Source organism: Lagenorhynchus albirostris, chromosome 14 (genome assembly GCF_949774975.1).
Source record: "Lagenorhynchus albirostris chromosome 14, mLagAlb1.1, whole genome shotgun sequence".
In the NCBI taxonomy this organism is placed as follows: Eukaryota; Metazoa; Chordata; class Mammalia; order Artiodactyla; family Delphinidae; genus Lagenorhynchus; species Lagenorhynchus albirostris.
In genome coordinates, this window is record NC_083108.1 from 62,288,605 (window position 1) to 62,304,278 (window position 15,674).

The 15,674-nt window shown below is 52.6% G+C and overlaps 1 protein-coding gene across 9 annotated transcripts in view; it reads left to right on the forward strand.

Annotated features, from left to right (window-relative positions):
• The window catches only part of MED15 (mediator complex subunit 15), a 61,527-nt gene that overhangs the window by 36,120 nt on the left and 9,733 nt on the right, over positions 1 to 15,674 (forward strand). For 7 of the 9 annotated variants that reach the window (XM_060121741.1, XM_060121743.1, XM_060121744.1 and 4 more), the window contains 5 exons: positions 3,905 to 3,956; positions 5,544 to 5,573; positions 6,993 to 7,205; positions 13,064 to 13,278; positions 14,375 to 14,710. In XM_060121741.1, coding sequence (XP_059977724.1) covers positions 3,905 to 3,956; positions 5,544 to 5,573; positions 6,993 to 7,205; positions 13,064 to 13,278; positions 14,375 to 14,710 — 846 coding nt within the window. The remainder of the gene's footprint in view (positions 1 to 3,904; positions 3,957 to 5,543; positions 5,574 to 6,992; positions 7,206 to 13,063; positions 13,279 to 14,374; positions 14,711 to 15,674) is intronic. The other 2 variants (XM_060121746.1, XM_060121749.1) reach the window with 1 other exon arrangement.

Genomic DNA, 15,674 nt, shown 5'->3' on the forward strand with positions numbered 1-15,674 from the left:
GCACTAATATTAGTAGCAAATAACAAAATGTGGAATGAAGTTTAAGATTTCTTTACAGCTCTGTGTGTACTTAGAATGTACCGCTTCCCCTACGGACATATGTTTTTTTTGTTTTGTTTGCTTTTTGTTTTTTAAAATGATCAATCAAAGGAACTCTTTTCCCTATGATTCTGACACCAACTTGATATCAGCTCATATGTTTGGTTGGTTTTGCATTTTTAGGAATTGTACTTTTTTTTTTAAAATTTTTGGCTGCGTTGGGTCTTTGTTGCTGCACGCGGGCTTTCTCTAGTTGTGGTGAGCCGGGGCTACTCTTCGTTGCAGCGCGCGGGCTTCTCATTGCGGTGGCTTCTCATTGTGGAGCATGGGCTCTAGGCACGCAGGCTTCAGTAGTTGAGGCTTGTGGGCTCTAGGCTCAGTTGTTGTGGCGCACGGGCTTAGTTGCTCCGCGGCATGTGGGATCTTCCCAGACCAGGGCTCGAACCCGTGTCCCCTGCATTGGCAGGCGGATTCTTAACCACTCTACCACCAGGGAAGTCCCTGTACTTTTTTCTTTTGATTTGGCTTTGTCTTCAATTTGGTAAAAGATTACATACTTCCAATGTGAAAGCTGTATAACAAGGTGGGAAGTTTCATTTCCAGGCCACTTCCTGATACCTCTGGGGATTTAATTGTTGATCTGCAGCATTTCTTTTTGCAGGTATAAAGCAAATATACATGTTCAGATTCCCCAAGTCTTATACAAAAGGTATAACAGTGTAGCATCTAGTGTGTGGCCTGTGGCATCTTACCTGGAGCATGTGTGTCCTTCCTGTTGCTCCCTCCACATCCATGAGGGGATTCGTCCTCCACCTTTGCTCTCAGGCCCTCATACAAGACTTGTACAGGTTAGACAAAGTGTATAAACTGCAGGAAGCTTTTTTCCCACATTTCTGTCTTCTCACCTGCAAACCAGCCCGCTAGTAGTACCTGCCTCACTGGGCAGTTGGAAGAATTAAGTGTGTTAATTATTTGTAAAGCATTCAGAGCTGTGCCTGGCCCGGAGTCAGTGCAGCGTGTGAGCTGTCACTGCTGTGCTCTGGCCGTACCCAGCCTGGATACTTGTATTTTTGCTGTCAGGAGGGGGAGATGATAAAGGTGGAGTGAAGATAAGGGAGGTACATGCTCCTCGGCCCATTTCTGGGACTGTCCTGGAGCGGGGGTGCCTTGGAGCAGAAGAGGGGTCATAACCTCTCTGTCTGCATGGAGGCTGGGAACTCTCACGCCCAGGGAAGCCAATCTAGACATAGAGTAAGGCAGGTGCCCTGGGGAGTCAGAGGAGGATCAAATCAGCAGGCCTGAAGCACTCTACCCTCAACGTGCTGGGTGATGTATTTACCCACAGGAGCGCCCCTTGGTGGCAGTGTGACTGACCACTCCCTGTGCCCGCTTCTCCTGTCAGGTGGTTGCTGCTCCCCTCTGTCCCCTTCAGGCCTCCTCATGCTGGTCTGGTCCCCAGAGCCTCTGCTGCACTGGGCTGTGGGCAGCCTCAGTGGGCGCAGACCCTGGGTGCCTTGTGCCCACCTGGCTCCAAGCACTCGGTCCTGGTTCTGTGCCAAGGGCTTCGGGGACATGCTCCTGAGCCCCATTTACTGTATCTTGTGTCGGAGTAAAATATCTGGTTGCTGGTTTTGTTTTGTTTTGTTTTATAACTGAAGTATAGTTGATTTACAATGTTGTGTTTTTTCCTTACGGCAAAGTGATTCAGTTATACATATGTATATTTTCTATTATGGTTTATCACAGGATATTGAATATAGATCCCTGTGCTATACCTTGTTGTTTATCCATTCTGTATATAATAGTTTGCATCTGCTAACCCCAAACTCCCGGTCCTTCCCTCCCCTAGCACCCCCCACCCCCGGCAACCACAACTCTGTTCTCTATGTCCATGAGTCTGTTTCTGTTTCATAGATAAGTTCATTTATCATATTTTAGATTCCACATATAAGTAATACCATATGGTATCTGTCTGACTTACTTCGCTTAGTATAACAATCTCTGGGTCCATCCATGTTGCTGCAAATGGCATTATTTCATTCTTTTTTATGACTGAGTAATATTCCATTGTATATATACATACTACATCCTCTTTATCCATTCATCTGTCAGTGGACACTTAGGTGCTTCCATGTCTTGGCTGTTGTAAATAGTGCTGATGTGAACATAGGGGTGCACGTATATTTTTGAATTAGAGTTTTCTCCGGATATATGCCCAAGAGTGGGATTGCAGGATCATATGGTAATTCTATTTTTAGTTTTTTGAGGAACCTCCATACTGTTTGCCATAGTGGCTGCATCAGTTTACATTCCCACTAACAGTGTTGGAGAGTTCCCTTTTCTCCAAACTCTCCAGCATTTGTTGTTTGTGGACTTTTTAATGATCTGGTTGCTTTTTAAACCTGCTTCCTCTTGCTTCACCTTTTATGGAAGTAGAAAAAGCTCAACAAATTCTTTTAAGATTTCTCCAACCCAAAAGATGGCCAAGGCCTTACTGAGATGTCAGCTCTTGACCTGGCAAGCTCCCCGTCCTTGGCCACCTCATTTCGGAGCTTCCTTTAGCCCCCACTTTCCTTGTGCCCCACTCACCACCCTGTTGTCCTTCAAGGACCAGCCTGGTCAGGTGATCGGTGGGATCTTTTCCTCCCAGAAATTTGTGGGGGGCATTGGGAGGGGGAGTGTTGAACACATCTCCCATGTGTCCTGTCCTTTGGTACCTGCCCTGTGGCCTCCCTGGGCCTTTCCCCCACGTTTTCCTCTGCTGATTCCATGGCTGAGAAAACAGTGGTGGGTGAAGTTTGAGATCAATGAGGGCTGATGGGGGTTACAAAGTGTGCTTATGTTGTTAACATTCGTCTGAGGCCCCCTTCATGTGTTTCCCTTGGAGGTGTTCTCATGACGGCAGGTTCACTGTCTGTCCCAGGCTCACGGGTTGTCCCCTGTGGTGGGTCCTGGGCTGCGGGGGTCGTCTCCTCTGGCTGCTGTTGAGTGGACTCAGTGTCATGGTGACTTAGGCGGGGGTCAAGTGAGCAGGCGGGGTGAAAGCTCTGCCCTTTCTGCCTGCCTTGCCAGAAAGATGGTCCAGCTTCTCTGAAATAAGATTTTAGTTACGAACATCCCTTCTTTGACCCCAAGACAAACTCACAGTAGTGATTTCCCTGGAACCCCTGGAGTGAGTGTCCTTGGTTACAAAGAGGACAAATGGTGGAAGGCAGGCCCTGCTGGGAGGTTCCAGAAACACAGCGAGAACCAAGAGGGCCCTGGGCAGTGGCCTTCACCTGCTTCCTTGAGCGGCACTGTGCCCTCTCCCTGGGCCGTGCAGTGAATTCAGATCAGTGGGAGCTGGGGAAAGCACAGCCAGGGCGCCCAGCCAGATTTGCATGCAAATATGACGTCAGCAGTGGAAAAGCAACAGGCCGGTGTGAAAAGCGAAAGTACTTTGGTACAAATGGAGCAAAGACAAAAGCGGCCCTCCTGTGTCTACTTCTGAGATGCCCTGTGACCCCGGGCCAGCCCCTCTGCAGAAAGACGGGTGCCTGAGCACCCCCGCCCCCGTGACCCTCGCCAGGGTTTACAGCAGGGCGGGGGAGCAGCGTCTTCTAGTGTCTTGGTACCTTCTTGGTTTTCTGTTTCTTTGTGCCTTTTGTTGTTCTGTGGTAGCCGAGCTCTGCCGGCCTTTCCCAGAGAGATGGATTCCAGAGGAGGCCGAGCCAAGCTGGCGAAGACAGACAGACAGGGACAGACAGACGGGGACGGCTGCCATCCCTGCCTTCAGGAGGAACGTAGCAGGGCCAGGGCGGGAAGGGGCGTCACTCGGCCTCACTTCTGCGTCTGGGATTAAACTGCTTCCTGTTTTTGCTTTTAGGATGAATACCTTTCTCTCGTGGCCAGGCTCATTATCCATTTTCGAGACATCCGTAAGTAAAACATCACATCTCTGGGTGGTTGTGGTCGCCGTGAGAGCCCGGCCAGTCGCGGCCCCAGTGCCTGAGGCAGGATGTCTGTGGACAGCGCCTGCTTTCTGGGAAGTTCTTCATGGCTTCGCCTTTGATTCCATGTTTCCCATCCTCCCAGAGCCTCAGCCTGAAACGTGCTGATTGTGGCCTAATGGAGATGTTAGTGTCCAAGTGGTCTGGGCTGGACTGCTCTTTCTGCTTGTCTGCTTAATCTCCCTTTTTGAAGGACTGCTGCTTTGATCTCTAGGCAGTTCCTGAATAAGCAAAGTCCACCCTGGAATAGACACTTCCTTCCCTGATGCCTGGTTTTTTTGACCCATGGAGGCTGGACCTGACTGTGTTCCCGTCAGGCTGGAAGCTTCTGGGGCCAGCTTTCTCAGCACCACCCTGCACTCCCTGCCCTGGTGAGGGCCCAGCCCCACAGCATCCCAGTTCCTCTTCTCCAGGGCCGCTCAGGGCTGCTGGCCGCTGCGCGGTGGGTGGGGGGCGGTGGGGGGTGGGGCGTGGTTACAGCCACAGCGCCTCCTGCCGGCCTGCAGTGGGGTGACCACAGGAGGCAGGTTCCTCCCACGTAGCCTGTCCATGGGGTGGCTGCTCCCTGTGGCTGTTGAGACAGCTGTGGCGTCAGCGTCACTCATCTCAGAGGGAGACATTGGGGACCCCAGAGTCCTTGCAGGGCCATTGCTTCTTTCCACACTAACTTTTTACCAGACTGGCTAGCAAGATGAACCTCACTTGATTTCACTTTCTTTGCTGTGTTTGGGAAGGGCCCATGGTGTTTGGAACAAGAGGAGCCGCCACTAGAAGCCTGGGGCATGAGCAGCCTGGCCACGACCCCGTCTGTACTGGCAAGGGGTCGGCCTTTCGGGCTGGCTGGCCCATTTGGGAGCTGGCCCTGGCACGGCAGTGCACAAAGCCCTTTGGCGGGGGTGCCCACAACTGCCTCACCCCCGGCAGAGGGTGGAACTGTTGTGGCAGTTCCCTGCCCGTCCTGGGGCTGGCTGGATCCAGCTTCTAACCAGCCTTGGACAGACTCAGTTTCCTCATCCAGAAAATGGGGATGCTGCCTCCCTAACCAGAGTGGGCTGAAAATGGAGGTGTTGTGGGCCCAACGCAGATCCCTGAAGAGCTCTTGTTTGTGGCTTGGGGCCTGTGCTAAGAGCCCTGGCCTGGGAAGGAGGGAACTAGAGGAGACCCAGCACCAGCCTCCACCTGGGGGCTGTTCTCCAGGGCCCAGGTTGACCGTGGGGTGGTTCTGCACCCTCTCGCTCCTGGCCTCCTTGTGTGTCAGTGCTGCCAGGGGTGGGACACATACATGTATTCACACATGTTCTCACACACACACACACACACACACACACACACACACACACACACACACTCTGAAACTCTGAGGTATGTTTTGTCTAGTTTCTAGGCAGGGTCAGTTCAGTGTTAGCAAATGACCTCTGGGCGAATGCCTTCAGCACTGACTTAGCGTGGAAATATATGGTTACAGAAAAACTTTGTTTACTTTGGTTTCTTTTTTTTTTTTTCTTTTATATATAGATAACAAGAAATCACAAGCTTCTGTCAGTGGTAAGAGTTTCTCTTTTTGGAATTAAAGTTTTTCCCAACCTTGGCTACAGAGTAGCAGGAATGGGATGGTGGGTGCTGCGTGTGCCTGGGGTTAAGCTGTTACCGGAGGAGGAAGTTCCTGGAGAGACAACCTCGGGTTCCTGAGAACTGCCAGCTCCTGGCCCACCAGGCACCCTCCTCCTGGTGACCGTGGAGTTGGACGATACCACCCCATCCCATTCCTCCCGCAAAAAAAAAAATGATGAAAACTCACACGATTATTGAATATTATCTAAAATTTTGAGCTCTCTGGGAGAGAACTAGTATGATATAATGCTGTGCTCAGCATAATAATCTGTAGTAGCATTTAGAGAATAACTATGAATTCACTTTCTTAAGTTACAAAGTTTCTTTGTAAGTTAAGAATTGTCATTCTTTTTTATTTTTTAATTTCAAGGTTTTATCTCATGGGAACCCTGTTGATTTAGCCTAGGTCTCGCTGAGTGAGCTGCCAGTGAAGGGGTTTAGCAGATCCCAGTGGCCAACTAAACTCCGACTGCCGGGCGGGGAGCCACCCTGGCGGGCTGTTTGTCTTACTGTCGGCGGCACATGCCGCATGCCCAGGCTTGCCTTGGCCGAGCTGGCTGCACCTGCCTGGGGTCCCTTGGCTTGTGCAGCGATTGTTGGCCAGCCAGGGCTGGGGGGTGGTGGTGGGGGTGGGTATCAAGAGTGCTTGGCCAGGAGAATGTGTGTGTTTATTCGGTTCTGTGGCAGGGTGAGCCGGCCAGGCCACACCTGCCTGCAGGTGGCTCTTTGCTGTTATAACAAGAGCCTCTGGCTCCTGCCCCAGGCCCTGGCCATTACTCACTCAGCTGGCGAGCATCTGCGGACCCCTCCCACACACCCTTGTTCTCAGGGGTCTTTCCTGAGAACTGCTCCTCAGTGGGGTCCTGCCCAGACTTAGCAAAGATGGGCTTCTGGTGCACAAGGGGACTTGTAACCTCCCTGGGACATCTACTCCTGCCCCCTTTTCTCTGGCCCCAGGCTCGGCTTACTGTGAAGAGCCCTTGACCCTTGTTTTCTCTGGATTCCCAGCTGTGTCTCACCCAGCAGGAGGGGCCTATGGCCAGGAGGGGTGGGGCCACCGCCTGCCACCGAGGGCTTGCTCGTCCCTTGGAGTCTGTCAGGACCTGGCATAGGCTAGGCTAGGGTGTGGGCTGTGCTCCCTGCCTAGGAGGTGTCCCAGCCCCTGGGGTGTGGTATGCAGCTGGGCCGGGGCTTGGGGGACTCCCGGGACTCCGGCCGCTCACCATTTGGGACACTGAGGGTGTCGAGCCTGGAGGTGGGAGGAAGCGTGTGCCCGGGAAGGCCTTATGGCCCACGGAGCCTGGCCCGGTTTGGCGGACACTGCCCTGAGACGCTGCACCCTGTGCCCCGCAGACCCTATGAATGCGCTGCAGAGCCTGACTGGCGGGCCCGCCGCGGGAGCAGCCGGCATTGGCCTACCTGCTCGGGGCCCCGGCCAGCCCCTGGGCGGGATGGGCGGCCTGGGGGCCATGGGGCAGCCGATGCCACTCTCGGGGCAGCCACCTCCTGGCACCTCGGGGATGGCCCCCCATGGCATGGCCGTCGTGTCCACGGCCGCTCCGCAGAGTGAGTACCACGCTTCTCAGAGAACCTGCCGCGCTCTCCACAGGCGGCGCGTTCTCTTCCCAGCCGGGGTTGGGGGTGGTGAGGGGGCGAGAGGAGCTGGGGAAGCTCCAGCCTGCTTTGCCTCCCAGAGGGCGAGGGACACCGAGGCCCTCTTGCCCAGGCTGAGGGAGGACTTGGAGGAGGATGGGGTGGCCTGGGACTCCATCCAAGGGGCTGTGCTTTGTAGTCAAGATAGAAACAGCTCCGTCTCAGGGTGTCCTCAGCCGCGAAGCCCCATCTATCCCTTCCAGCGTTGCCCTGGCCCCAGGCCGCCCAGGCTGTGGCTCGCATCCTGATTCCCCTCCCGAAGGAGGCGCCTGATCCTCCGCACAACTGCTTGGGCCAGGAGCAGGGTTGCAGCGCCGGCTGCCTCCGTCCCAGGACCCTCTTTTTTTTAAAAAAATATTTATTTATTTTTGGGTGTGTTGGGTCTTCATTGCTGTGCACAGGCTTTCTCTAGTTGCGACGAGCGGGGGCTACTCTTTGTTGCGGTGTACGGGCTTCTCACTGCGGTGGCTTCTCTTGTTGTGGAGCACGGGCTCTAGGCGCGTGGGCTTCAGTAGTTGTGGCACGCGGGCTCAGCGGTTGTGGCTCACGGGCTCTAGATCGCAGGCTCAGTAGTTGTGGCGCACAGGCCTAGTTGCTCCGTGGCATGTGGGATCTTCCCAGACCGGGGCTCAAACCCATGTCCCCTGCATTGGCAGGTGGATTCGTAACTACTGCATCACCAGGGAAGTCCCCCAGGACCCTCTTGATGGACATTTATGCTTGTAGACTTTTATCTAATACTGCTAAGTGCTTCAGTACTTTTTTCCCCTTATGTAACTTTTTATTTTTGAAATAGTTGAAGAGTCACAGGAAGTTGCAGAATAGCACAGAGCTCCCATGTGCCCTTCCCCCAGCTTCCCCAACGAAAACATCCTAGTACATCACCAAAACCACGACAGTGCTGTCAACTCAGGCAGACTTTATTCACACGTGACCAGTCTTTGCATGCACTCTTGCGCATGGGCGTGCATGTGTGTGGTTCTGTGAGGTCTTATCACATATGGAATGGAGTTAGCACGTGGAACCGTCACCACCAACAGGCTGTCCTGGTGCCTCCTAATAATCACACCCTCCCTCCAACCCAAAGCCCGGCAGCTGCTGATCTGTTCTCCGCCTTGGTAATTGTGTCATTTTGCGAATGTTACATAAATAGAATCATGCAATATTTGACTTGTTGAGACTGGCTTTTTTTCACTCGGCCTGACGCCCTTGGGAGCCTCCAGGTGGTGTTGGTAATTCCTTCCTGTTCGCTGCTGAGTAATATTCCCTGGACTGCTGGGCCACGCACAATTCACTTATCCGCTCACCCTTGAAGGACATATGGGTTGTTTCAGTTTGGGCTGTTAAACTAAAGCTGCTGTGAATGCTTGTATGCATATTGTGGTGTTCCCATGTATTCTGTCTCGCGTCCCTCTCAGGAACCCTGTGATGAGGGCAGCCGCGGCCTTGAGCACCCTGTTCTTTGTTGGGTTCCCTGTGTCCGGGTCACCTTGCCCTTCTCAGAGGCCACATGCATCCTCTGTCCCACCCACTCCTGCACTGGCACCTTCTGCCCCCAGACACCCCCTTCCTCCCAGAGCTTCATTTCTCTTCCTTACTGACGTCTTGCCGTCTGACGCTTGGCTCAGTGGTTGGTTCTTCATCTCGAGCTCCCAGGTCCCCTCTTGTCAGCACACCTGTCTTTCTCTCTCTTTCTCTCTCTCTCTCTCTCTCTCTCTCTCTCTCTCTCTCTCTCTCTCTCTCTCTCTCTCTCTCACACACACACACACACACACACACACACACACACACACACACACACACACAGGCAGGGCGGCTTTCAGAAGGATGCTCCTTTTCATGTTATACTCGGGTGCGCTGGTTGAATTTCTTTTTTATCACAAACTTAGATTTTATAATAAAAAATAGTTTTAAGCTGTATGAGTTTAGAATGTTTTGCAGTCTGACTCCTGAGACTGTCAGTTCAGCAGTGACGCTTTGGTGGGCTGTCTTGCACCCTCCCTAGTCCAACCTTGGCCCACATCCTGTCTTCAGCTTCCGAGGGGCTTGGTCTCCTGTGTGGCACCAGTGGAAGTTAAAGTGGTCTCTACTCTCATGTGCTGCTGCTGCCTCTACAGAGACCCACCCTCCCTGCCTGTGACCTCTGGTGGCCTGGTCTACCTGAAATAAGTGTAGTGCTTGATGGGTAGTTGCTGCCCTTTTCTGACACCTCCAAACGCCACTGTGTGATGAAGCCTGCTTCGGACCTTAGTTCCACGCCCCCAGAGTGTAGGTCCTGGGTCAGAGGACTCGCAAAGGGCAGCCCAGAGCCTGCTGTGCATCTCCAGGTGACCTGGGTTAGTCACAGGAAACACACACTGCTGACTGTGGATAAGGCTGGGGCTGGGGTACAGGATACTTTTAAACTATACTTTTTTGTTTCCTTGATGAATTTTATATCATGTGCATGTAGAACCTACTTTAAAAATAAGCCGTATTTCTGGCTGTTGCTGAGGAGCCCTCTCTCCTTCTGTGTAGACTGTGTTTTGGATTGTTGGGCTGGCAGAAGGTAGGGGCAGCTCTTTGCCCTGCTGTGCCTTGGCACGCTGCAAGGTGGGGGAAAGCAATCCTGGGATCCCTCCGTCCAGGATGTGCCAGGGCCCTTGGCAACCCCCAGCTCCGCCAGAACCCGGGGCAGATTGGAGGAGGGTGCTCCCAGTTTAGGCCTGTGAGAATTGCAGATCAGGGTCAGTCATTGAGCACACAAAATCAGCAGGCATGGAAGGAAGCAGACACACCTCAAGGAGGAGCAGAAACAATCACCAGATGTGGAGACGCCCCGGGACATAGCCATTGTTAGATATGGCCTTGGGGTGCTTAAAAAAATAAAGGTTGGACTTCCAAATGAACGGACACTGTGATACTGTATCAGGAGTGACCAAATAGATTTGAAAAGTAACCAAGTAGAACTTGTAGAAACGAGAAGTAAAGTCATCGAAAGAGGAAAGTGTGGATGAATAAACAGATTAGATACAGCTGAAGAAAGAGTTTGAACTAGAAGCTACATTTGAAGACGTTACCTAGAACGTAGCCTAGAGAAGAGGCCTCAGGAACAGGAGGGTGAGAAACGTGGAGCATGAAATCAGGAAGTCTGACGGGCATCTAAGTGCAGATGGAAGCACAGAGGGTGTGAGGAGACGATGGCCGATGAAAGCCCAGTGGACCACACAGGTTAAATAAGGCATCCATGCCCCAACCTGTTGTGAAACAGCAGGACACCAAAGGCCAGAAGACTGTCTCAGAAACAGCCATTTCTGTCAAGGAGCGAGAAGCAGACTCAGCAGACTCGGTGATGGAGTCAAGAAGACAGTAGAGGTTGTTAGAGCCCTGAGCACAGAGCTGCCAACAAAGCCGAGGAGACCTTCACTAAAAGTTTTTAAGGGCATACTTCTTTTTCCCCTCACCATTTCCTCTTACCTCTCAGACCATCCTTCCCAAGATGCCAGGTGTAAATGGGAGAAGAAACATTTTCCATATAAGGGCATAAACACGCACAAATCTAAGGTAGTGATTCTAAGCGATTTTGCACCCTGGTGAGTGTTTGGCAATATGTGGAGACAGTTTGGCTGTTACAGCTGGTGGCGGGGGGGGGGGATGCTGCTGCTGGCATCCAGTGGGCAGAGGCCAGAGATGCTGCTGAGCATCTTCCGTGTACAGGGCAGCCCCCACAGCACGGTGTTGTCTGGCCCAAGGTGTCAGGAGGGGCAAGGCTGGGAATCCTTGGTGTAAACAAAAATTACCTCTGTAAAATAATCCTTAGAGCTACCCTCTACAGGTTCTGAGCACTGTTTTGGGTCTGTAGTAGATTATTTAATTCTGAGTCCAGTGTAGGGGTATGTAGTATAGCTGAGGAAACTGAGACACAGAGCAGTGACAGAGTTGGGATTTGAGTCCAGGTGTCTGGGTCCGAGGCTGTACCCCTGGCCTTTATTTTATCCTGCCTCTTAATATAAGTCTGCTGTGTGGGCATAAGAAGATAAACAGGGACCATACCAAATGGAGTCAGGAAGGGCAAATATCAAGGATATCAGGTCTATTGTGTGCATGTAAAACCTACTTTAAAAAAATGTTTAGAGAGGATTCTAAGGTCCTCATATTTGGGAAAGAGGTTTAAATGTGGATAAACTTTATACTTTGTTAAATATGCATGATAAAATTGTAAAAGTCGTTGCTAAAACAGTAGAAATAGTTTGTAAATTCCAAATCCATAGGAAAAAATGGAATGAGACAGAAACAACAAACAAAAATCCAAACGAACAAAAATCAACCCAGTCCTCCAACAAAACAGAATTCAGAAGAGGAGGAAAAAATGTCCATTATACCTCAGTAAAGCTTAAAAAAAAAGAGGAAACTTAGAAGGGGAAAGACAGATACAAATAAGTTGAAAACCATAAGTAATCACAGTAAAAGTGAAGGGATAGGCTTTCCTGCTGAGACTGAATGGAAACGTAAGGAGAGGGTACAGCTCTTTAATCCTTACAGGAAACACACCTGAAATAGAAGATGCAAAAAGACTTGAAAATAAAAGGTGTGTTGGGCAATTTCCCCTCCCAGTTACTGAGTTAACCAGACAAAAATAATGAATTTAGAGAGGAGTTGAAGGATGTAGTGAGCAGCTTCGTCTAAGCCTGTGGGTGGGAAATGTGCTCACAATGGGTCCTGCATGGATGTACTCCCCACCCTGACGCTCTTCAGAAATTGTGCTGAAGGAGAGAGCCAGTCCTTCTGTGTGGTTTAAAAATGGCAGAGTCATTAGAAATGGAGGTCACCTTAGTAGCTGGTGAGGCGTGGCACCACAAGGGCTTCTGTGGTGTTGGAACTGTGCCAGGTCTTGACCTCCATGGTGGCTGAATCTTGCCAGGTGAGAAAATTGTATAGAATTTAAACTACACACTCAGGCAAATGGGCACACATTCTGATTGTGTTATGGCGTTATACAAAGTGCTACTATTGGGGAAAACTGGGCATAGTGTCTCTGTGTTCCTCCTTTTCATCTTTATTGAAATATAGTTCATGTACTCATATTCACCCACTTGAAGTGTACTGTGCAGGGGTGGTCAGTGCACTCACGGCATCAATTTTAAAACATTTTCATCACCCAAAGAGACCGGATCACTGAAAATCTTGTGAATGATTGTTTTTTTTATTGATTTGTTTTTAATTTTTTGGCCGCGCTGCGTGGCTGGTGGCATCTTATTTCCCTGAGCCCGGATTGAACCCATGCCCCCTGCAGTGGAAGCATGGAGTCTTAACCACTGGACCACCAGGGAAGTTCCTGAATGATTGTTTGTATCAGCATTATTTATAACTACCAAAAAGTGGAAACAACCCAGATGTCCATCAGCTGATGGACAACACAAAATGTGGGAAATCCATATAGTGGAGTATTATTCGGCAACAAAAAGAAAGGGAATACTGATCCGTGCCACAGTGTGGGTGAACCTTGTAAACGGGATGCTGAGGGGAAGGAGCCAGTCACAAAAGATCCCAGTTGTGAGATTCTGTTGATACGAAGTGTCCAGAGCAGGTGGTTCCATTGAGACGGGAAGCAGATCACTAGTTGCTGGGTCCCAGGCCTCTTGGCTGGCCTGTTCTTTCCTGTTCATTACTACTGTGATTCACTCTATAGTAAGTTCCGTCCTGTCATCGTCACCCCTGTCCCTCCCGCACTGGCGGGGGCGGCGCCTTCCCCGCTGCACCCAGTGCGAGTTCCCCGACCCGTCTGTCTCCAGCCCAGCTGCAGCTCCAGCAGGTGGCGCTGCAGCAGCAGCAGCAGCAGTTCCAGGCACAGCAGCAGGCGGCGCTGCAGCAGCAGCAGCAGCAGCAGTTCCAGGTGCAGCAGAGTGCCATGCAGCAGCAGTTTCAGGCTGTGGTGCAGCAGCAGCAGCTCCAGCAGCAGCAGCAGCAGCAGCATCTGATCAAGTTGCATCATCAGAACCAGCAGCAGGTACTAGACGCCATCGTTCTGGACCCTGGCCTTCTCCAGGGCCCCCGAGCCTGGGACGAGAATGAGTGGGCCTACTGTGTGCCGGGGGATGGATCAGGTGGCTCCTGGTGCAGGCAGTTCATGTGAGAGTCTGCCCAGGCCAGAGTGAGGCTACCCTCCACTCGTAGCACGGCCTGGACCACCCCGTGGGTGTGTGTCCTCTGAGCACACGCAGGCCTCCTGACCTGTCCCTGAGTGTTCCAGTGTCTGGACGCGGCACTAATCGAGCCCTGCCTAGTGTCCCGCAGGGGTGGCCATGTCACATTAGGAGCCCTGCTTACAAGAAAACCTTTTCTCACGCACATGCTCTGCAGTCAACGCCCTGATGGGTTAAGCGTCTTTTGTCAGGCCTGTTGTGGGTTAAGGGAGGTAAGCCCTGAAGGACCCCCTGCTCTTTCCCACCTGCTCCAGGCCTTGGCTTATGCCTGCTTTTCCCGAGGCCCCTCCTGGATCTTGGAAGCCCCTCTCCCAGGGCTGACAGTGAATCTTCAGTCCCGCTTTTTTTTTTTTTTTTTTTTTTGCGGTACGCGGGCCTCTCACTGTTGTGGCCTCTCCCGTTGCGGAGCACAGGCTCCGGACACGCAGGCTCAGCGGCCATGGCTCACGGGCCCAGCCGCTCCGCGGCATGTGGGATCTTCCCGGACCGGGGCACAAACCCGTGTCCCCTGCTTTGGCAGGCGGACTCTCAACCGCTGCGCCACCAGGAAAGCCCCAGCCCCACTTTTCCTCCTCATCCTGAGCCTGGTCCTGTGACCACTCTAGGGACCAAACAGGCATCCCTGGAGAGGCTTTGGAGATCTGCGGTCAGCTGAACCTTGCCCGGCTTCTCTGGGTCTGCGCCTATATGTGACCCCTTACCAAGCCCTCCAGACCCTTCCCTGGACCCTTCCTTTGTCCTCTCAGGCCTAGAGATGGGCCAGCATCTGGTGACCAGGGCACAGGTGCACGCTTGGTGCCCTCGGTGTCCCTCTGTCTCCCGGGAGAGCATCCTGGGCAGACTTCCCAACACAGGATTCCAAGGCCAGAGAGGTGATGGGTGCTGCTTGTTCCACCCCAGATGCAGCAGCAGCAGCAGCAACAACTACAACGGATGGCACAGCTGCAGCTGCAGCAACAGCAGCAGCAGCAGCAGCAGCAGCAGGCTTTGCAGGCCCAGCCGCCAATACAGCAGCCCCCAATGCAGCAGCCACAGCCTCCCCCCTCACAGGCCCTGCCCCAGCAGCTGCAGCAGCTGCATCACCCGCAGCACCACCAGCCACCACCACAGCCCCAGCCGCCAGTGGCCCAGAACCAGCCATCGCAGCTCCCGCCTCAGTCACAGACACAGCCTTTGGTGTCGCAGGCTCCGGCCCTCCCCGGACAGATGCTGTATGCCCAGCCGCAGCTGAAACTCGTGAGTACCCAGGGCTCGCACAGCCGGGGCTCTTCTGGCGTCTCCTGTGCTGTAGGCGGTCTCTGGGGCGCCCTGGCTGTAGATGGAAGGTCCTCTTCTTCCAGCACCAGGACTCAGGTGGCCCTGGCCCCTGCCGGCCCGCACATCCAGATCAGCAAGGGTGCGTGCATTCCGCCAGCTGCTGCATCCAGTGTGCGACACCCCTGCTCCCGTGTGGCACCTTGTCTTCCGAGCAGCATGGCTGATTCGGTGGTAGCCACAGGCATTGTAAGATTGTGGATGATTAGATGGATGGCAACATCCATCTTCTCACTGTTGGGGGTGGGGCAGTGTACCACCTCCCCGGGCGTCCACGGTGGTCTGCTGACCACTCAGTTCTGTTCTGAGCAGAGATCATGACCGTATTTTTGAGGGGTGTATTGATGTAAAATACTGTTATTTTCAGTCTTATGCATCTGTGTAAAAGCAGAACCAATCAGTGACATTTACATGAAAGACAAAATATTGTACTGAGTCAAGGGTAGCTGTGTCAAGGGGCCATTTAAATGTTTTTTCAACTCACTTCCTTGGTTTTTGTGGCCTTTTCTATTTGCTGTTCATTGGGTGAAGTGGGGATATGGGCCACACCTGAATCGAGTAGTGGCTGAATAGTAAGCCCCAAAGGTGCAGGCTGGAGATCTGGGGAGGGTCTTGAGGAGGGTCACACCTGTCACCTGGTTTCCTTTGAGGAGTCAGGGCTCAGAGTGGGGTTCTCGTAGACCATTAGCGTGCTCTGCTTGCTGCGGTAGCTGGTGGTGACGGCTGTGTGGTGGTGTCCCATTGGGGCAGGCGTCTCGCCAGGAGAGACAGGGCTCAGTTGTGCTGACTCAGAGGCAGGCTGGCGTGGACACTTTTGATGAGCCGTGGGATAAGGGACAGCCAGTAGCGGGATATCGGCCAGGGAAGTGGTGGCAAGCCCATCCCC